Source organism: Cuculus canorus, chromosome Z (assembly GCF_017976375.1).
Source record: "Cuculus canorus isolate bCucCan1 chromosome Z, bCucCan1.pri, whole genome shotgun sequence".
Taxonomy (NCBI): Eukaryota; Metazoa; Chordata; class Aves; order Cuculiformes; family Cuculidae; genus Cuculus; species Cuculus canorus.
Window position 1 is genome coordinate 9,915,131 of NC_071441.1, and position 23,871 is coordinate 9,939,001.

Genomic DNA, 23,871 nt, shown 5'->3' on the forward strand with positions numbered 1-23,871 from the left:
GTTTTCTTCTGTTCTAAGAGACATGAACTTGCTGTCTTGTGCATCTGAGTTTCATGTCTGAATGTCACATCTGGATAGTGATCTCCTGCACTTTGATGTGCAAGACTTTCACATCTATGAGAAAAGGGCAGCTAAATCTTTAAAATTAATCACTTATGTTTCAGAAGGAAATCCACTTGGGACAAAAAAGTTGAAAGACAGTAAAAAAAGACATTTTGGAGGCATGAAAGCTGAATGTGTGCTTTTGCATTTTAAATGTTACTCGGGTAGATGAGGGAAATGAGCATCCACGTAACATTTTGGGTAATTTTGATTTCTTTTGAAGTATTTTTGAAAGACTCTAAGCCCCAAGTTTGGGATTCCAGTAAAATTAAGTTTTGTTATATGAACCCTATTGCCCTATTTCAATCTAAAGTTTCATTTTCAGCAATTCCAATTACCACTTTCTGGGAATTAGATCATGACAGCATGGTTAAAGGCAAGCTCATGGGTTCATATACTTCTACACAGTTCCTTAATTTATTTAACAAATGTGGCTATTGTTAAATACCTTAATCTTTTGTAACTTTTTCTCAATAGCAACAAATTATCTAAGGCAACATCTAACACTTCCATATCTCCAGAAACTTGTATAAACACAATAGTAGTCTTTTGCAGTACTGCTGCTTAAGCGAATTTGAGGTTCTAGACAATCCCACCATTTGCTGCTTAAATATATCCTTGCAGCAGCCCATTCATTTGTTTTCAGACAAGTATTTGAATAGCTTCATAATGAATCAACTGGTAAACTATAAAATAAAACAGAGGTAAAACAATACAGGTTATTTTTCAATCTGTTGGGTTCTTTGATTTTTTCACCTTGTGTCTGCACAGACAACTTGATAGCATATTGCAGGGACTAGCGAGAGGAAAGAAATGAGTGTTAGTGTTCAGGAATTACATAAACTGATCCTTTTGCCCAAAAATACATGTTGGACCATAGCCTAAGTCCCATTTAAATCTATGGGACCTAAATACATGCCTTGAGTTTTCTGACAGGATGCCTGAAGTAATTAAATAATAAGCAAAAAGAAGAATGGTGAATTTTTAGACCAATTGAATTGACATTTAAGGGTGTCTCTCAACTGAGCAGTTGAAAATAAAGCAGAATGAGTTTGTTTATCAGTGTGTAAGGCAGACTTGGATAAATCATGCAGAACACAAGAAAGTCATAGTGGCTTTCTTTGACTGAAGTTCCAACTATGAAAGAAAAATGTTCCCACTTGTTGCTAACGCTTCTACAGGAAGTGTAGACATAAAGTCTGTAGATTTTCAGAAAAAGAAAGGCTTCTGAGGAGCATGAAAATTAAGTACAGATACTGCACCTGTTTCTTTCAGTTGGTTACATTTTCTAGATGCATTACAGACTTTAAATGGTAGGCTTGATTACAGTTAAATAAGAATCTAACTCATAGCTGTTTCATACCATCAATGACTCCAAAGAAAATTATATCAATCTAATTCTAGCAGCACTTTTTCAGACATAATACAAAAATGATTGATTTAAAATGTCCCTTTGCATGATAACTTTTATACAAGAGCATTGCAGTACCAGTCAACATCTTGACATATTTTCTCTGGAAGGCAGCATCTAACATTTGTGGGGGAAAGACTGATATTTTAGAGTGTAATTTATTTTTTTTTGGCTGGATGGAGTTGTTACTGTCAGCAAAGAACTATAGGTAATGTGAAAACTTTTATTATATTTTGATTTTATTCTATGAAATTTTATTCATAGAATAATGAACTTAATCTTTTTTGTTTTGCAAAAGGAAGTGTGACTCTTACTAGACGTTTTCTAACCCAGCTTTGCGGGACTGAACGGAGCTTGGAAGGAATGCCTGTAGTACTGGCCTCTCACAGAGTGTCTACCAGTAAACCAATGTATAGTATGAACTAGAAATACCTAATTATTTTAACAACCCATCTTCAAAGTGATTCTTGGAGAAGCTGTGCTGTTTTTATAGCCTGTATTTTATAGACAAGACTAACATCATCTTTGGAGAAAAGAGATTTCAAGGTAGAAGTGGCAAGTATTTCAACACACCAGGTCTTACCACAAACATATATTATTTGTTGAGCAACATTTATTCCTTTGAGCATTGACTCTATGTTTCAGTAGGTATATTTAGACAACAACATTTGTGATACAGAATTGTGCCTGCCTTTTTTTTTTTTTTTTTTTTTTGGAAAATGTACTGAACCTACAAGGATCCTTTATCTTCCTACTGTCTTCTCCCACTATGGCTCATAATCGCATCGCATCATACTGTCTCCTGTACCTCCTATAGAACAAATAATCCAAACAGGGAAGGTGTTGGGATATGGAACTCAAGGGAGTATAAATCTGCAAGGAGGATAGAGCTGCACTAGACCAGAGAAAAGTATTGCAAACGACTCATGGGTGCTGCATCTTTAGGTTTTACTCAGCAAAACAAAGCCTTGCAGACTTCATTTTCAGAATCTGCAGGAGTAAGGAAATCACATTTTTGTTTCACAGTATCATACCGTTAAAATCTATAGCTGATAAACAACATGCTTACATACATTTCCAAGTAGCAGAAGCCTGTGAGAACTAAGTGGTTTCACCACCTGACTATTGCTTTCCTGTGCAAAAGGCATATGTGTTGTATGTGTATCAGCTGCTTGCTCTTTCTCTGAAAACAGTGTCTTGAACTGCAAAGACATAGCTTGCTTTAGGACTAATCTCCTTTCTCTTGTAGATTTTCAGAGTTCAAGATCGAATGGGGACTGACAAGGTTCAGCCTTTTTATCTGATATGCCACAAAAGTTTTGTGATTCACATAAAAACCAACCAACCAACTGAAAAAACACAGGAGCACTGGAGAAGAAAAGTATTTCTGCAGCGGAAATACTGAACTACATCATGCAGCTCTCATTTAGTTTAGGAAACGGAAAGGACAGAATAAAAAATGCAGCTTGCAGGTGGGGGGCAGTGAAGAAGGAGGGAAGTGTTCATTTGCCATTGCTGCTGCTTCTATTTGCCAAATTTAAAGGAAAGAAACCTTCCCAAAATTCTGATTTTGCTTTTTCCCTTTAAGAAGTGGGACTCAAACCTAGAGACAGTAATAATAGCCACGACAACCACATTGACAATAATAACAACAATAGCGGTGAAGACTCTTCCCCAAGCAAATGTTTTTCTTTTCCACTAGCTGCCTGCTGTCATCTGTCAGACCTTTCTGCATTCCATTGATAACATTTTGTTAGCTGAGGTAGCCAGACTACATCAAACCATCTTCTGATTCTGTCCTTCCATTTCTTTGACACTGACTTCTTCCTGGGCTTTTTCTTCTGATTATCTTTGCACTTCTTCAAATGAAGGCTAATTAGTCAGTAGTTCCTACAGTATGGCCACTAAGTAAGCCACTAGCTTATGGCTTACTTATACAAGGGAAATTTTTAAATGCTTGCTAATCCAATAGTCACTTTTGTAATACGTTTTTTAGTTATTTCCTGTTTTATCATCATAGTAATAAATTATCTAGTGGCAAAATTCACTCAGTTGTAATCCTACCTTGTTTATTATTATTAAGGAAAGAAACCTCTTATTCCAGTCATTTAAGAGAGATTTATAAATTAAGATTTATAAATTTAAGAGAGATTAATAAATTAAGATACCTTAATTTATTGTCTGTCATCTTCATTTTTTTACCTGGCTTACAATTAGTTCAACTTCATATCTAATTTACACTTTCAAAGATAAAGATTAGTTGCAAAAATTAATTTAAAATACTGCATGCAGAAAGAATAATGAGTTTGATTGGCAATTTGCTACTAGTAGTTTAATGTAAACATTTGGGAATAATTTTTAATATTTAGCATCAGCTAAAACTTCGTGCATGTGGTCACAGCTGCTTCATTAATTCAAAATATCATCATAATGGAGATAAAATCAAGGCATTCCTGGTATAAAAACGTCTGCTTCTACACAAGATAGAACTCGGTCTTCTTAACTGTGAGCTGATTAAGGACTATGGCAAAAAATGCCAAAGATTTCCATTTCTATTAACAGAAAGCAAGAGTCATAAAGCTCTGCAAACCTGTCCAAGTACTATGGCTTGGATTTCATTAGGAAATTTGAAAGAAGACATACCTCAATACTCTTAACAATTGAAAGCTCCCCAGTAAGAACTACTGGCTCTTTCCGTGCCTCCTGTCATTTGCTCTGAAGTCCCAGAAGCAAGTCTGATAAATTCTTCATTGCAGCTCTTCCCTGGCAGGTTTCTGCTTGGAAATACCTTACAATAGTTGGGAGTATGTTAGACAGCCCACTGATGGTATCTCTTACGAACAGAGACATCAAAGTAGTGTCTATTGAATGACTCTCAAGGTCTTGCTAAGCACATAGGAGGGGGTTGGGCCTCTGCAGCGCATTTGGATCACTGGAGACCCATGCCTGTCTCCCGTGACTGTAAAGAAAGCCTGTGGCTGTTCATAGGGATTTGACATACTGAGTCAGTCAACTGGAAGCATGAAACTCAGGGGTATGTCTGAATGACTAAGGAGTGCCAGAGAGTTATATCCACTCTATCAGTTACTTCCATACTTTCCAGTTCCCACCACCAAAGGTTTTCTGGAGTGAGTTGCCTAACACAGGGAAAAAAGGTCTTTTTGCATGAAGATGTTAGAACTCCTGTCCTGAGAGAGGAACCCTGAGTTTTAGGCGTTTCTGATTCTTGATTTTTTTGATCCAAGTTCCTGAAAAAGTACAGTAGGCAAAAGTTGATTTTTCTACTGCTGGACATGGAATTACTCCTTCCAGCTAAAGATGAGTCACTTTGCAGAATGTAATGCAAAATGCATGAGGTCTGAAAGAGAATGAGAAAAAAGGAGACTGTCCCTGTTGTCGGGGGATGAGGTCGCTCCTGGAGAAGATGTTGTGCAGGGGCAGATCCTAAACTGTGACTACTACTCCTAAGGTAATTTTTTCCTTTTATCTGAATGCAGACAACAGACTGTGTGGAGAGACCTGCAGAACTTCCTAGGCCACGAGAGAAGAGCTGTCATTTTTGCTTGCTTCCAGGATTGTCTGGTTGTGACTGCTGGCTGATTCACTGCTTTGTTTAGGCTCTATATTCAGGAGCCTGCATATAATAAATGCAGAACTTAGGAAATTTAATGAGTGATCACAATGTAGCCTGTAATTTTTACACGGATACTCAGGAAAGTCAATAAGCTTTAATCAACCAGTTTATTGGTAACCTGTTAATGGAAAGAAATCTACTTTCAAATCTATCTATTCCATTGGACAGAAGATACTGTATCGCTGATCAAAGATGTCAGAAACTGGGTGAAGTGTGAGAGGAAGGTACACGCAGGCTGCATCCAGTGGTCATACCAGAAGCCACATCTGCACGGTTTTATTTTTTACGTTCATCAGCCAAAAGGCTGCATTTGTAACAGGAATGAGAAAAACGACTTAGACAAAAGTCCTATTTTTCTTTCTGATTCTTCTCATCTCAGTCTCACAAACCAAACCAGGTTTCATGCTTTTCAGTTGTTCTGTTGTTGTTACCAGTATGGTAAGTACAGCCTGAGGTACAGTGCTCAACTATCAGTGCTTGTAAGTGACACAGCTGAGCTGAAAGGAGGAGAGGAAGAACGTGAAGCTTGCCATCTTGTCTCTTTCCAGTAAAATGGACAATCTGGGTGAAATGGTGCTATAAGAACCTTTACTGAAGCAGCAAAATATGAGACCAATTTAAAGGTAAGAAGCAAAAATCTGCCTATCAGATTACTGATGTGGAGATCGATAATGCTCTCATGTTTTTGTTTTAATCTGATTCTAACTCTAGGATGTGTGCGTCTGTTTTGGGATCAAGGCTGTACTACACTGCAGTCCTAAATAAAAGTAACTTGAAGTGCTGGATGAAGCTTACAAGCAGAGGTAAGTCCTATGCTCCCTTTTAGTCTCTAAATGCTTCCATAACCTTACCATGTTTCCACCAAACCAGACTTAAGAAAATTAAAAATCATACATAAGTGCCAAGTGTAGTAGTCCGCACACTGCAAAACAACTACAGTTATTTTCTAATGGTTGATTCAGATGGTTAGTTTCAATTACATGGACATTGTTGCCAGGAGTGTTTTAAACTGTAATTGTACTTTGTTTACATTACTTGGCTGTTCTATGAATGCTTACACCTTTAATTATGAGGTACCAGTACTGAGGTGCAAAACGAAAGGTGCACGTAATACTGAGGGAAATGCATCTTTTCATTATATGTGTTAACTTGCCTTTTCAAATAAACCATCATTTTGTAATTAGTACAGTTAGGGCAAGTCATTGTTTAAATGATCTAGGTGATCCTGAAAACTCTTTGGTTTCTCATAGTTTTGCTGTATAGAAAGCCTGATTTTTTTTCAGATTTTTTATGGCACTATGCTGTAATCAAATGTAGCAAGCATTCTATTTTGTACTTTGGTTTTATTCACCTCCTTGAATGTGAGGTGATATATGAACAACTTATGTTGTCAAAGCCAAATTAGTCCTCTTCCTGCTGTTCTGCCTCGAGAAAGTTAATCACTGAACTTAAAGAGCGCTAGATAAAGACGTCATTTGGAATCTCTCATTAAGTTAGAAAAGTTTTGCACTATCAAATAAAGGTCTACAAATCACGATGGGGAGAGCACTGAGTAAGTCTTCACAGACATTTCCCATCAATAACAACCTCTTCCCTAAACCAAGGAAGAGGACTGAACTGGCAGCACAAATACTACGCCCTTTAAAAGGGGAATACAGTTTAATACTTATCTTTTCAAATGACCCATTTTAAACAGGTATTTTTCCATTATAGCACATGACAGTGCTGCACAAACTGTTACACAGAGAGCTATTTTTTCACATAATATAAGCAAATACAGCCTCCATTTATGAATATCAAATGCCCACAAACTCTGTGTGCAATGAAAGAAACTGCTAGTTCACTCCTAGACTTGACAAAGTGACTGGGGGAGGAGCAGTCTCCTGTCCCTCTGATTCTCAGACTGCTCATGGGATACGTTGTTTACTGTGGGTAGGAGATGCATGAATGAATTTAATTCTGAATGTAATTTGTACCCTGTATCTTCTCACAAAGCAATATGATTTTGTTTTTATTGTGGGTAAGAAGGCTGTAAATGAGATAACTGTCCTTTAAGCTATCATGACATAGATAAGGGGTTTAATGATTAACTGAAGTAGTCAATGTAAATCTTGTTGTTTTCCAAATCTGTTTTATTTATGCAAAATATTATTTTAAAAATATAATTAAAACCCCCCTGATATACAGGCCTTTTGAAGTAGTGATGAGAGTTTGGTTCAACTCCATGGAAGCTGATGATGGTAAACCCTTTATTCAGAACTATTGTTGTTAAATTGTGAGTACATTCTGTAAACAGAATAGTTGAAACTAGCATCTGCATTGCTAATTTGTTACTGAACTACACAGACCATCTGGAGGGCTTTCACTGGAAGCTAAATCTGTATTTGCTCTGGATTGCACAGTATAAATTTGTTTTTATCTGCTATCTATATTCATAGAATCATACAATATTTTGGTTTGGAAGAGACACAAAAGCCATCTAGTTCTAAGCCCCTGCCATCAGCAGGGAGACCTTCTACTAGATCAGGTTGCTCAAAGCCTCATTTAAGTTTGCCTTGAACACCTCCAGGGGAGGGTAATCTTTAACTTCTCTGGGCAACCTGTGCCACTGCCTCACTACCCTCATAGTAAAGAATTTCTTCCTAATATCCAACACAAATCTACTCTCTTTCTGTTTAAAACCATTACCCCTTATCCCATCACTCCACTACCTGATAAAGAGTCTTTCCCCATCTTTCCTATAGGTCACTGTTAGGTACTGGAAGGCCACTATAAGGTCTCCCTGGAGCCTTCTCTTTTCTAGGCTAAACAAGCCCAACTCTCTCAGCTTGTCCTCAGGGGAGAGGCTCCAGCCTCCTTATTTTCTTCTTGGCCTTCCTCTGGACCTCTGCGTCTTTCATATGCCAAGGGCCCCAGAACTGAAGGCAGTATTCCAGGTGGGGTCTCACCAGAGCAGAGCAGAAGGGCAGAATCACTTCTCTTGACATGCTGTCTGTGCCGCTTTTGATGCAGCCCAGGATTTGATTACTTTTCTGGGCTACTACTACATATTGGCAGGTCATATTCAGCTTTTCATCCACCAATACCACCAAGACCTTCTCTGCAGGGCTGCTCTCAATCCACTCATCGTCCAGCCTGTAATTGGGTGTTAGAGATGTTTGGGATTACCCTGATCGAGGTCCAGGAATGTGCACTTCGCTTTGTTGAACTTCATGAAGTTTGCATAGGCCAACCTCTCTATCCTGTCAAGGTTCTTCTGGATGACATCCCTTCCTCTAGACTGTGAACCACACCACTCAGTTTGGTGTTATCCACAATCTTGCTGAAGGTTCACTCAATCCCACTGTCCATGTCCCTGACAAAGAGGTTATGTAATCCTGGTCCCAATATGGACCAACACCCTAGAATATTAACTTGTGTGTCCTTATGTGATGGCTCAGTGTTTGCCATAACCCAGTAAGATGAACAGTTTATTTTTCTTCTTGTGAGACTGTTGGACAGATGATAAAGCAAACTGGTAAACTCTCCCTCTGAAGTCTCTTGTATTCTAACTTAAATCATGACAGCACACTCAATCCTACTGACCATGTTCCCGACAAGGAGGTTAAGTAGCATTGATCCTGACACAAACCCACACCCTAGTACTCTAAACAGCTGAAATGTTGCATTTCTGAAGCTTAGGGTCTTGACTCTACCTTTTACCTATCCTACATCTCTCAAGAGTGAGAATTCCACCAAGGCGTAATCACTGCAGTCCAGGCTACCTCCAGTCTTGATTCCTCTGATAAATTCTTCTACATTAGTAAGCAACAGGTCCAGCAATGCTTCTCCTCTGGCTGGGCTTTCTGTCACCTGTACTGGGCTGCTTTCCTCAGTGCACTCCAGTAGTTCCTGGACTGCTTTGAGTTCACTGTGTCACTTTTCTAGCAGATTTCCAAGTGGATGAAGTCCCCTATTGGAATCAGGGCCTGTGAGCATGATGCTTTCTGCAGTTGAAGAACAAATTCTTCATTAACTCCTTCTTCTTGATCAGGTAGACTGTAGAAAAAAAAACAACCACAAAGTTTCCTTCGTTGGCTTGGTTTCCAATTTTCACATCAGCGATGCTCTCAACCTGTGCCCTGCTGTTCTTCAAAGATGACTCCATGCAAGCAATCCCATTTGCAACACAGAGAGCAATTGGTCCACCTCTCCTTCCTTGCTTGTCCCTTCTGAATAATTTACAGCCATCGGTCATAGCATTCCAATGGTGCGATTCATCCCACTCTGTGACAGCAATCCACATTCGGTGATAGCAATCAATCTGTAGTTTTCCATCTGGGCGGCACCTTTTGGCCTCTCCTTTATTTGTTTCCTATGTTGAGTGTATTGGTACAGGGGCATTTCAGTTGGACTGTCAATCAAATCCCCTTTTTAGAGGACCTCACCGTAATTTCCCTGTTGCTTCCTAATGCCTTAGCAGCTCCTGCCTCTTTTCTAGTGATTAGAACTTTATTCTTTTCCCCCAGTAAATCTAGTTTAAAGCCCTAAGTTCAGCCAGCTTATGGCCCAGGCTGCTCTTGCTTACACTTGGTCAGTTGAGCCCCACCAGCTCTTAATAGGCCCAGATTCTCAAAAGTATGCCCAAGACAGCAGAAGCCAAGACATTGAGCAAGGCACTAGCTATGGAGCTAGTCACTCACCTGTTCAATTTTTCTCCTTCTTCTCAAACTCCCTTCTCTCATTTGAGGGATACAGAGGAAAAACACCTGTGCTCCCGATGCCTTTAACATTGTTCCAAGGGACATAAGGTGTCTTAGGATTTTTCTGAGTTGCCTCATTGCAGCATCATTTGATCCTGCTTGGAAGAGTAGTAGCAGGTGGTAGTCTACAGGCTTTACCGGGCTCAGGAGCCTCTCTGTGAAGGAGGGGCAGCAGCCTTCAATAGAGGCAGCAGCCTTCTCTAGAGGCTGTCTGGGTGACAAATGGGCACTTTGGTGCCTCTCAGCAAGGAGTCTCCAATTACAAACAGACAAGGTGCTTTTCTGGTGGCACTAGTTCTATGAAGTTCTGCATGGTTAGACCAACCTTGCACAGTTGGTCTTTTCTGGGTCTTGCTTGTTGCTCACTTTCTCTTCAGTTTCAAGGCCACTTCCTTGAAAAGTTCCCCCAGGTGGGCACATTTGCATCCATGACATCCACCTCTGCCTTTGCGCCCTAGGGGGCTTCCAGGTTCTGGAGTTCCATGCAACCTGGGGTCTGAGCAGTTCTTGGGGGGTCAGTTTTGGTGTCCACACAGGAAAGTTTTGTCACTCTTACTGGTGTTTCAGTCACAGCATTGCAGCAGGCGGAAACCATTTTGTTTGAACAGTAAGCTACCTCTGTCTGGCTCCTGGTAGAGGGCCATGTTTCAAAGGGTACCTTCCCATGAACCCTTCTGCCCAAACTCCTGTGCAAACTGAATTGGACTTCAAGAAAAATATGCTGGCCCGTAGTGCATCTCCTCAAATATTTGGAAGTATAATTTCTTGTCTCAAACTGGTACTTGACATCAATATACACAGTAGAATGTATAACATAAATGTGAATTGGATTTTGGTCTAAAAAGATAATAGAATGGAATACTTTCTAGGTTCAAAGTATTTTAGATTTTATCTGCAATTGCAATATTGCCACACATCATAATAAACCTATTCAAGACAGGACTGTACACCATTGATACCAGTCATTTAATTTTTAATCTTCTTTCCATCTTAACCATCTGTTTCCACTGTCCTTTCAGTATGTAAAGCCCTGAGATCAGAACCCTATATTTTTGGGAAAACTGAAGAAGGATGCAGACCACAGATAAAATTCAGTATTTTATAACAACAGCTTATTGAAAAATCCACAAAGCCTTTTGAAATGCCATCCCATATGAAGGACTACTGATCTTCTTCTAATTGCATTCTTATTTTATATATTAATACAAAATTTGAATTGTTTAATCCAGATAGTGGATTACAGACCACTGTTAATTTATGATAAAATATATATTTTTCTGACAAAAACTATCTGTTTCCCTTTTCCCTAGCATTTTCTTAGCAGTTTAATAAAAAATAGACTATTAGGCCTGGCATATGAATGTGTAAGAGGCCCGTTGCTTTTAAAGGCAGGAGCTGAGTTGGAGAGAAATAAAATTATACTTATTTATCTGGCTGATAGTGACAAATAGCACTTACATGTATACGTGCTACAAGTATCTTTCAAGAAACACATTTTCAGAACTCCATTGATATGAACAGCTTAATATAGGTATATAACCTTCCACATAGTTTTCTTTTAGTTCATCAGTTCTTTTCTCTCATTCTACTACTTTTCACATAGCATAAACTCCACACCGAACAGCACAATGTGATATTTCTGAAGAAAACACTTGTAATGATTATGGCTGTGTTCACATAGTTCACATGAAGGGGAATTTCAGAAGCATTCTCAGGAGTTAAAAGGAAATATTTAGCTGACTCTTAGTAAGAATTCTGGTCCTAAATGTGAGTATTGAACATATTACCCTAGGAATTAAATTGAGTTAGATCGGCATGTTGTGACAGTGACTTTTGTGCATATGAAGCACTTGTAATATTTGAATTCAACGACTGGTGACGTATACAGTTATGTGCCATGAGTCTGCAGATACACGTGCTAATTTCTCAAATAACAGATGGCATTTACCACAGACTCAAAGCCGAGAAAATGCTACAACTCACAGTCACTCTCGAAAATATGTGTCTGTGGTATTTACCCTGAAATTAAAATAATCATCTGACTGAGTTATATTAAGTCAAAATATACATATGTCTATGGGTATAAGCAACAGTACAAAGAACAGAGCATTTGCATATCATTCAGTGTACTCCACAAAGAAGAAGGCTATTTTGTTAAAAACATCCCCTTTAAACAGGGTGTCAGGTTTCTTCAGTGCTTCAGGAAAGCACCCTTCACTCAATAAATTTGACTGAGGAGTTCAGAACAGTTTACCTTGCCTCTGCCAAATGTTTGGCAGTGCCATTTACCATAGGGATATTTCTCTGTAATAAAAAAATATATTCAGTGTCCAAATAAGTAAGACTGGGAATTTCTCATTACAAATGTAATCCTGCTAACTAAATCTAGAGAACTCATACATAAATTGCGATTACAGTTTGAATAGGGCATGTTTTGTGCATCTTCCTAAATGCAGGTATGAAATCTAAAGTCTTCTAGCATTTTAAAATGTGATACTGACACTGTATTCTGAGTTTTCTTTTGTTAAAAAAAAATTGAAGACTCTTTATTTTTTTAAACCTCCTTCCACAGAAATTAGGATCCGCTCAATCGCTTATACCCACTCCCAAGCTAACGTCAGTTACCCCAGTATCGCATGAATTAACCTGTATAAAGCATGCATTTTTGATTTTTTTGCTTACTCATGTTCTCATGTATACTTTATCCCCTGCTGCGCTCTGCTAGAATCCTGGAGGATAAAAGACATTTGGATTTTTGAGGACTGCAATTTCCATGCAGTGATATACTTTACAGTCCAGTCAGGCCCTGAAAGAGTCAGGAGGGTACATAACACTTTGCCTTGTGAACTTCTGAACAGTTTAAAGCATACCAAGAATATTGCTTTTCAGTGAACAAGAATTTATTCTATCTTAATTCCATCCTGTTACTCAACAAAATTTTTCAGTCACAGAACTGATATGAGTAAGAGGTACACTTACACAGAGATACACGCACTCAGTCAGTTAACCCCAATGCCATAAGATGTGACCTACTAATTTCTGTCTATAACTTGTTATGTCCAGCTGCTTTTATTTAGAAAGAGTTTTGTCTGTATGAATATAGATGTTTAGCCTAGCATCATGATATTTGTTTAAGTGTAATATGCTCAAAGAGAGGAGGCTAGTCTTAATGATTTCATTAACTAATATTTAACTATTAAATAATAATTGATTATATTGTCAATGTAATAAAATACAGCCTCTAGCAAGAGATGCATTTCACAACCATAGATTTAATTGAGAAATTTGAAGCTAATAAAAACAAATAATGAAATGTGTTGAACAAAGCCCATGAAAAAAATGCAAGAAATTCCATTTAATTAGCAGGGTATTGATTTCTGCTGGATTTAAGATGCAGAGCCACGCACGTGAAGAGTGTAACTTAAATCCAACAAAAACAATAAAAGCACGGAGTAGCAAATTAATTCAGTTAGATTTATAACCTTGTTATGTTCGCAAATAATTTATTTCTCTATCACTGTGGTTTTTGTATAGATGACAAAATCTGAAAGGGTCTTCCTACCACTAAGCCATGTGCTCCCTACATTTCAATAAAAATTAAAGGTAACTTATTTTTGAATAATTCCATATGTTTGGATTAGTTTTTGATGCAAAATCGTAAAGTGTAAATGACTTTAATATGTATGATTTTGCAATTATTATTTATTTTATGATTAAAGTACTTTTTTGTTATATACACAAGTCCTCACTTACAGGTCTTCTGGCACTGCATTTGTACTATAAGGGGCCACTTACATGATCTACATTTAAATTCACTTTTAGGATTTAGGTATTATGTCTATCTAATATATGTATATGTATGAATCAGACTGTGTGTCTATGATTTCATGTTAACTAACACTTGCCAGTTAATCAGTAGTTGTCATAGAACTCAGAGGCTCAGAAACTTATTCTTTTGGACAAACTTACCTCCTTCTGCATGCAGAATCTTTGCATGTAAATCCAGGTGTCAGACCCAGTTTGTAAATTGTCATTAGTGGACAAAGAAATTGTAAGATCTGCTATCTGTTTTAAATGTGACACATATCAAGAAAGATCTTATATGGTTCCTTCTTAACTAAAATTATTCTGATTTAGAAATGCAGATATGAGAACTGTAATAATTAAAAGATATCTAATATTGGCTCACTTTTTTCCCAGTCGAAAACTGAAACTTGCAAGCCTAATTCTTGAGTCACAACTAGCTTAATTCTTTTTTTAAAAACAAAATGTTATTTATAATTGACTGGTTGTTATTAAAAGAATTACTATCAACTTGAAATGAAACATGTCACTGCCTGGAAATATGACTCACAGTGAGAGGAACCCCTCTTCTGGCTAAAGCACAGAACACCACACATGGAAGCACTGCACAGCAAATGGAGAGTTATGCCAGGCTGGTCCTAACCATGAGAGATGGCACTTTTAGGGAGCAACTGATCTCCCTTTAAAGAAGGCATCTAGCATAAGTCAGTTTGCATGTCTGCTTATTTATACCAGTTGTAAGGCGACTTTAAAGAACCTTGACAAAATAGATATCTACATTGTACATATCTGAAATAACTAAGAAAAATGCCATCTAAGTCTGTTGTTACATGAAGAGCTCCCACCTCCTACTGCCTAATTTGTGTGCAAAAGTAACACAGCATGCTATGATGTAGCTGGCTCATTGGGAAGATCAATTATGTCATTGCCATTTACTACCCTCTTTCAACAGTTTCCAAAAGGGATTCATGTGGATATATTGAATAGAACAAATCATATTTTTATTATCAACTTCTACATATTCACACTGAAAAATAACAGTAAATCTTATGGCCACTGTAGTTGCTGTTGCTTCTAAGAATTTGAATATTTGATTCCTATGCTGCTTCACTTCCCAATTTCGCTGTATCTTACTTGTGTGCTATTGCATATTCTTCCACATTTATGCCTCAAGATAAGTTCTTAAAATAGTAGATGGGAGGATTTTGGTCTTGCCATTTTAGTCACATGGCTCTACCAAATTCCTTTTTGTCTTTCCCTTGCTCTTTTCCTGCCCATGCTGTTCTCAGATTTCATGTCATGGAGTATGCAGACCAACACTCCAGACAGGAAGAGCCCTATCATATCCTCCAGATCACTCAGCTAGCAGTCTCAGCAAGAACTGATCAACAGCGTAACAAACAAGGTGTCTGGAAGGTAGTTATCACTAAACTATGTCAATGCTAAACCAGAAACATACACTTTATTTTGCTAAGCTTCTTGGAAAGACTCTTTGGGAAGACTCTAGTTACACTAAAGAATAGCAAGATCACAGAAAGTAAAAGTGTTGCAAAAGGAACTATTGCAGAAAATACAAGGAAAACAGTAGATCTGTGCAAGCTACATTTCAAATGTTCTCCAGAAAAATTCAAAAAGCTTACTAGCTTCTGAAAGGTCAGTCATTCCAGGAAGAGGAGGAAAATTGTTTCTAATATATCTTCCTTATTGGCATAGTGCTGTAGTGCAACATCTTTTACTCAGATTTTATATGCCCCAAGAAAGCACCTGTGCATATTTTGGTGCTTATGCCAAAGGAAATTTGTTGCTATGGAGATACCAAAACCAGTCTATGACTAAGAATGGGCAAACCCATTCAGAGACAATAGTATCCAGCTTCAATCTCCATTCAACATTCAAAATTAGTTGTAGCCATTTTCATGCTTTATAGTGGCTTAATATCTTTCCTGTATCATTCAAGTCTTTTAATCACTTCTATCCAGTGTACACAGGCCACAACTCACCCAGCTGAATGCATAATTTGGGCACAGCAATCCAGCAGCATCTCTTAGAATAAAACAGATTAGCCTAAATTAGATTAAATTATTCTTACAATTATTTGCATTCTCTTCCTTCTTTTTAATTTCTGGGCACAAAAGCATTTTCTAGGTTAATTGCAGCACTGACTGCATCACCTTCCTTCTAACATCAAAACTTCAGATGATTTATTGCTTCTGACATGTATAGAGCACTCTGAGTATTAACTGAAGCCTTCATATTGAGGGGAATTTAATAAATGCAATAGCATCTTCCAGCTGAGTGTGTCTTGTGTCCTGCTGCCTGAGCAGCTTCTCCAGCTTCTCCAGCTTGAGAAAAGAAGCTGACCACAGGCAAACAAGTGGGAGCGCACATTAAAGTAGGCTTGCTGTATGTTCACATATAGACATCTCTTCTGGATATCACGTTTTCTTTTACTGTCAGGGACTTTCTAAAGTTAGTCCCATGGAACCAAAGAAAGAGTCCTATTTTCCAGTATTTTTGTCTCCAGTGAAGATAACAGACTTCTGGATGACTATGTGGTATGAGACAAAGCCCACAGTTAAAAGCAGGTGTAACATCTATCAATAACTGAAATGTCTCATGGAGGAAATTAAAGGAATACAGTAACAAAGAATTATGATTATAATTGATCTAAGCATTTATCTGTCTCCCCTTCATATTTGTTTAGTTACCATAAATTTAAATATGATTGAGGAACATTTTTAAGTAAAGGTTCATTTCTGTTAATAGAATACAGATTTAAAGATTTATCCCTCTGTTCACTTATGAGCCTGACACACAAATGCTCAAGTTACACAATGAGTTCCTAGGAGAATAAAATTATTTGGAACTGCCAAGATTTTGTCTCTTTGAGGTGAACAAGGATATTGTGTGAGGCTAGATAAAACAACTAACAATGTTAACACACTTCAGAATGTAAAGTCAGAAACCATGACAAAGCCACACTTCTCCTCAAAAGAGCTGGAGTAACATTTCTTTCTAGAGTTACAAATCTATTACACAAATGAAAACACAAGAGCTATTTTGAAAATTCTGGAAGCATTAAGTTTTTCATTTAAATGATAAACTGTCTGTTTAGTAAGTGTCTGTATATTTTCATCAAGAGGCAAAGCAAATGCTCATTTGCTCTGCCAAAACACCATAGAGAATGTAACTACCTGGAAAATTACACAGTGTAAGAACACATGGATTAACCTGGTGTAAAAAATGTGAGATCAAATAAAGTGTGTTCCCAGAAAGATGTCCAAGAGAAACTTGCCATACTAACAATAATCAAAAGTGCCTCAGGGTAAAATTTTCAAGTGTTCACGTAACTTACAACGCCAAGTTAATGTTTCTTTAGAAATAAGTGTCTTTTACAAAGGAATTGTTTTTCTCTCACATATTGTAGAAAATATTATAGAAAAAAGAATTTACCATCCTCAATCAGAAAAGTCAGTTTTGAAAATTTCTCCTAAGGGCCTGTACTGTGAGGACTTTGCCTTGATATAGCTACAGAACTCCAGGTCCCAAAAGAAACATGGTTGCATTTCTCATATCATTTCTTTCTATTACATTTCTTTGCAAAGCATTATTAATGAAGGTGATGAGCAAAAGCAGACAAGAGGGGCTGATTCTGCAAAACAAAGGTGATCGTGACATGGTCACACACTGGTGTATAAGGGCAAAGAAAAAAATCACGAAGGAACTTCAATTAAAATCAGGATAATAAGACAGAAATCAGAACGCTAACATGATAGCATGGTAACTCCTCTTTAACAAAACAAATGGGATATGAAACAATATAAGGTTACTAGAATAACATGCAGTTTTCAGTGAAACTAAAAAAAATTTTATATATAAACATTAAATTTAGAAACCCGTGATGGTTTTACAGAGGAATTTTAGCCATATTAATTCTTACCTGTTATAGTTGCTTTGTTAATAGATGGTTGGTTACACATTGGTGATCTTCTGTTTAAAAGAAAAGGAAAAAAAGCTATAAACCTGATAAAGTCAAACATGACTGAATCCTCGAGCAATATAATAGGAAATATATTTCCTTGGGAAATTATCTGAGACCTGAGACTGGAATACCCTAGCATTACCAAAAAACCCAAAACAAAACAAAAAAATAAACAAACAAAAAAACCCAATTAACTTAGAACAGATATTACTTTCTTGTGTAGAAGGGAATTCACAACTGACCCAGAAATGTCTTTGCAGCTTATACCTAGCTTGCAGGTTGATTTATATAAATAGTTATAATTATTCTAACATGGCTTGCACTTCCTACATTCTCTGACCTGAAATACTTCTTTAAAATAACCATTTTTCACTCTATTATTTTGCATATGCATTTCACACTTTATTTTGCATATTCCTCTCATCACAATCTTTAGGGCAAATAGTTCAGTCGTTCAGTCAACTGCTTTATCCATTGAAACAAACTAGAAGTTGCTGGACTGACTACCAGCTACCAAGGGATGTGTGCATGACTACAAGCAGGGGCCACATAGGGTCTGTATATCCCAATCAAGGGGACAAGAAATGGCTTTAATGGCACTGCACATGCAGTGACAGGCAGCTATCTTTGGAATGCTAATTACTTCTAAGTTCTAGAGAAGCACATCTTGGGTGAGGTAAATGACTCCACTACAAAATTTGTCAGTGTAACTAGCAACTGTGATGCTGTAAAATAATTGGAGAAAGCTCATATTCATAATATCTCATTTAAAATAACTACTGTGGTTAAATGGGATGTCGTTATCTTGGATGAGGTAGGCAGAATTCTAGGTTCAGATCATCTAAATAGCTCACAATGAGTGTAGTTGCCTGCTCACTTTGCTTCACTTGCAAGACTCAGATTCTGCCTGAATGACTATCTTGGAATGATCTTTGACAAATGACTAATATAATGAAAATTATATAAACTGCACAAAACCACACAACGTTTATGAAAGGACAGCAATACAAGTGCAAATAGTAGGCAAGGGGACTGTTGTTTCAGCTATCAAGTACAGCATCTTTAAGAGATTAATAACTCATTACTCATCCACATGTTTAATGCAGGCACAGACTTCATGAAATCTCTTAAAACTTCATTATTATTATTAGTTTATGTTTAAAAAGTATGACTGCAAAAAGTTCAGTAGCCAAAACCTGACACTCACTTGCTGGGTGCCCGATCTTGTAAATTGGTTAATGCAGCAAAGTTATTCCGTACAGTACGCAGGCTGGCCAGCACCTGGAACAGACAAAATGGTTTCAGGCTAAATTTCTGCAGGTGAGACTGTTATCTCCACTCCACTGTGCTGAAAGAAAAAGGAAAGGACATTACAAAACAACTCTGAAAGGCTTCCAGGGTTGGTTTGTCTGAAGCCCTCAACCATTACTAACAATAATGTCTGTACGACAAGAACAATACTTTATTTCTTTTCTTTTCCTTATAAGCAACTCATTATTTATTTAAAGGCAGACTTACTTGAAAAGGAGGAAAACTTTTCACAGAATACTACTTGGTTCTTTCAAATGACCATAAAAGCATTCATGTTTGGGAGATAATAACCCATTCAAGCCTAATACTCCATGCATAAGAAATGACAACAGAATTTTCCATTTGCAGTTCAGCACCCCCAAACCTCAAAGGACAAAGAGAATGAGATTGTCCAAGTTGCCAGGAAAAATAAATGTGACACATTTAAGGGGTGCAGTTGATTTAGAGACTTGGTGTAGAAGGTCAGAATAAGAGGAAGGTATCATCACCTGAGCGGGAAATATCTGTAGGCTTTTACAAGCACATTGGGAAAGGCAATATAAACAAACTGCTTTCCTGGACTTATGTCATGCAAGACAGCAGCTAGTGGAGGCAGTAAAGGCATGTCTCCTTGTTACAAGTGGCACAGGCACTCTCTTCTGAAGGCAGCTGGATAAATGCAACAAATTTTGTATTTGGATAATAAGGATAATAAGGTGCACCCCTCCAACTAGGGAGAGACAGTTCAGGTGATATCAGAAAGGAACCATGAGTTATTTGGAACCAGAGTGGAAGCAGGAGGAGGCAGCAACACATCGCTGGTGTGTCTTTGCAGGAGTTGCCCATTGTTGACTCTCAGCCCAGACTGGGCTGATTCCCTTGTGAACCTGTCCTAAGAATAACAAAGACAGGAATTTGGGTTCCAGAGGTCTGAATTGAGGAGGATAAAACTCTCTTTTCATAGCCCCTTAAGGCTGAAGAGAAAATAAGGATTTAGTGAAAGCTTGTGGCAGCTAGAAAAGGTTCAGAAGATAGTAAGGACTGGCACTGTTCAGGCTAAGTAGGTAATTACCAAATTAATTGGTAATAATAAGATTAGATAAGTTAAGATAATAAAATAAAAGAATGATAGATAAGATAAGATAAGATAAGATAAGATAAGATAAGATAAAAAATAAATCAAGATAATAAAAAAATTACATTTGTTACCTAATTATACAATATTAATTTCATTATATTTTCCTTTCCAAAGATCAGGGGGCAAATTCACATAGTTTACATTCAGCATAGAATAAAAATAATTATATATGGCATTAAATCTGCAAGCCCAGGGTTCAGTGACACTAACAAATGTTGCATTTAGGTGTTGGATATACACAAATGGAAATCAGACATGAACTGAACAGAGGGGGAAAGAAGATCACAGAGTTCAAAACAGAGTTCAAAAGTTCAAAAATGAATACATAAAATACAAAGAAAAACTGATGAAGTGTGAAAGTACTGTAAAAGGAAAGGGTGAGTTAAAGGTGGAAGGAGAAGGAAAGCATAAATGGAAAGAAGTTGGGCCTATTAAGGTAAGACACTTTAGTGACTACAGTCCATTTTCAGTTCTCTTTGATCAATCTGCTTGGGTTCAGTTTATGTGTCCCAGGACACAAAGACAACTTATATGTGTTAGTATTATCAGAGAAACATATCCATGTGCCTCCCAGAGCTGTCTCAGGCCACAGAATCATGTAGTCATTTTTCCTGGGGGCAAGTTCCTACTCATTAAGCCCCGGTGGACTCAAATTTTCTCTGTATTCAGGTGCACTAAGAACTGGGGCATGTACAAAGGTAGCTAAGTAACTCCTCAGTGAATGATCTCAGGTACACTCACATTTATTAGCTCTGCCTCAGCTAGACTGCAATGAATGACTGTACCTGCTGCACAGGGCTGAGTTTCAGAACGGATAGTAGGCTGGGCATGATGCCATGTGAAAACAGGTGCTGGGGAAAGGAGTATGCAGAGCTGCAAGGTTGCTCAGGGGCAGTTACGAGTGGAGGCTAATGAGGCTTGCTGGACCCATGCTTGGGTCCCCAAAGAGCTGCAAGTGAGACCCTCTACCATGCCAATTACTACACACATTCACCAGATTTTTCCGCTATCTGAGATGTTACGAAGTTCTCCTTTTTCAGAAAGCAGAGAGCTGACTGTTTGCTCTGTATGTCCTTCTATTTGTTCTTCTGGAAGGGGAGTTAATTGTTTTGTAGGTCCAGAGTGAAATGCCCAGCATCTGCTGAGCATGCCTGTTGCTTTAGCATACATGACAGTTTCTACAACTGCAAGGTGTCCTCACATGCATAGCAAGGAATGTGAAAGAGAGAGCAAATCTTTGGTCATTGGCTAGGGTGGAGCTAACCAACTTGATTTATTGTATAATTGCATTAATATTTATGTTTATTATATTATAGCATAGGTACATAAAATAATATTTTTTCATTATAATTTTCTTTAAGTGACAGTTTCTCTGTCCAGAGGTTCCACTTGTGCTTAATGTGTTTAGAGTCAGATTAGTGAGCAAAAAGCAACCAGTCACCCACAAATCTCTTTAGATTTAATCACTAAATAAATAATATTATTTTCAAAATCAAGATATATACAAAAAATGCAAGTGAATTTAAAAAAATCAATTTTTTATTATAAAAAGCCTACAGATATGGTCGTTAAATTGAAAAGCTTAGTTATGCTATGAATAACTAAATTACAGCAGTTGCTGTATATACAATATAGGAGAGTGCAACTAAAAATATTCTTCTGATATATCCTTTAATTTTAGCTTAAAAAACTCCATTCTGCTAAAAACCAGTAAATTATCTTGTCCTGGGGCCAGATTCTATGTGGTGGACAGAGTATGGTGGACAAATGTGACCATGGTACCACGGTGACGTGCTCAATAGTTAATTGAAATGCTAAAATTGGAAGTATTACCACCAGGTGGCTCATGATGAAACAAGCCTCCTAATCAATTGAAGAAAATACGGACAGTTTGAAATAACTGTAATATGTGTTCCACATGACATGATCTACTGCCACCAGGAAGCCCTGAATGAATTTAAATGGTGCTTTGGCTATTTATAAGACAAAAATGCTTCTGCATAATGAAATATTGCTGTAAGATAGCATTAAAAGGGTGATTTGTACAGTACATCTACACATGTGACATTGTGTAGACATTTGAAAACCGGTAGACATAGACATTCAACAATGTGTAGACATAGACATCCGTGTAGATGAAGTGTTTCTACAAATATATCAACAACAAAAGGAGAGCCAAGGAGAATCTCTATCCTTTACTGGATGCAGGGGGAACAATAGTGACAAAGGATGAGGATAAGGCTGAGGTATTTAATGCATTCTTTGCCTCAGTCTTTAATAGTAAGGTAAGATGTTTTCTGGGTACTCGGTCTCCTGAGGCAGAAGACGGGGTGTGGGGAGCAGAACAAAGATCCAATGATGCAACAGGAAATGGTTAGAGACCTGCTCGGCCAATTAGACATTCACAAGTCTATGGGGCCAAATGGGATCCCCACAAGGGTATTAAGGGAGCTGGCGGAGGTGCTTGCCAAACCCCTTTACATCATCTACCAGCAGTCCTGGCTGACTGGGGAATTTCTGATTGCAAATGTTACGCCCATTTACGAGAAGGATCGGAGAGAGGATCCAGGGAACTACAGACCTGTCAGCCTAACCTCAGTGCCAGAGAAGGTCATGGAACAGACCATCTTGAGTCGTATCACACAGCACACACAAGACAAATGGGTGATCAGGCCCAGTGAGCAAGAGTTTGTGAAAGGCAGGTCCTTACTGCCAACCAAACCTGACCATCTCCTATTACAAAGTTGCCTGCTTCATGGATGAGGGTAAGGCTCTGGATGGAGTGTACCTGGACTTCAGTAAAGCCTTTGACACTGTTTCTTACAGTATTCTGCTCGAGAAACTGGCTACCATTGGCCTAGACAGGTGCACCCTCTGCTGGGTTAAAAATTGGCTGGACGGCTGGGCCCAAAGAGTGGTGGTAAATGGTTCACTCCAGCTGGAGGCCTGTCACAAGTGGTGTCCCTCAGCAATCAGTGCTGGGTCCAGTCCTGTTCAATGTCTGGATGAGGGAATTGAGTGCACCCTTAGCAAGTTCGTCGATGACACTAAGCTGGGAGGAAGTGTTGACCTGCTGGAGGGTAGGGAGGCTCTTCAAGGGAATCTAAACAGGCTGGATCAATGGGCTGAGACCAATGGGATGAGGTTCAGCAAGGCCAAGTGTGGAAAAGCGCTGTAGGCTTGGGGAGGAGTGGCTAGAAAACTGCCTGGCAGAGAAGGACCTGGGGGTGTTGGTTGACAGCCAGCTGAAAATGAGCCAGCAGTGTGCCCAGGTGGCCAGGACAACCAATGGCATCTTGGCTTCTATCAGAAACAGTGTGGCCAGCAGAACCTGGGAAGTGATTGTGCCCCTGCACTCAGCATTGGTGAGGCCGCACCTCCAATACTATCTTCAGTTTTGGGCCTCTCGCTACACGAAAGACATTGAGGTGCTGTAGCATGTCCGGAGAAGAGTAACGAAGTTTGTGAAAGGACAGGAGAATGTCTTATGAGGAGCAGCTGAGGCAACTGGGAATAGGAGGCTGAGAGGACACCTTATCACTGTCTATAACTGCCTAAAAGGAAGTCGTAGAGAGGTGGGTGTTTCTTCTCCCAAGTGATAGGCGATAGGATGAGAGGGAATGGCCTCAAGTTGTGCAAGGGAAGTTCATTAGGATTAGACATTAGGAAAAATTTCTTAACTGAAAGGGTACTGGAACAAGCTGCCCAGGGAGATGGTTGAGTCACCATCCCTTCAGATATTTAAAAGACAGGTAGATGAAGTGCTCA

The 23,871-nt window shown here is 38.3% G+C and overlaps 1 protein-coding gene across 11 annotated transcripts in view; it reads right to left on the reverse strand.

The window, feature by feature from the left end:
* Positions 1-23,871, reverse strand: part of PDE4D (phosphodiesterase 4D) — a 586,247-nt gene that overhangs the window by 84,476 nt on the left and 477,900 nt on the right. For all 11 annotated transcript variants that reach the window (XM_054053508.1, XM_054053511.1, XM_054053509.1 and 8 more), the window contains 2 exons: positions 18,883-18,956; positions 17,634-17,683 (listed from right to left, as the gene is read on the reverse strand). In XM_054053508.1, the coding sequence (XP_053909483.1) occupies positions 17,634-17,683; positions 18,883-18,956 (124 nt within the window). The remainder of the gene's footprint in view (positions 1-17,633; positions 17,684-18,882; positions 18,957-23,871) is intronic.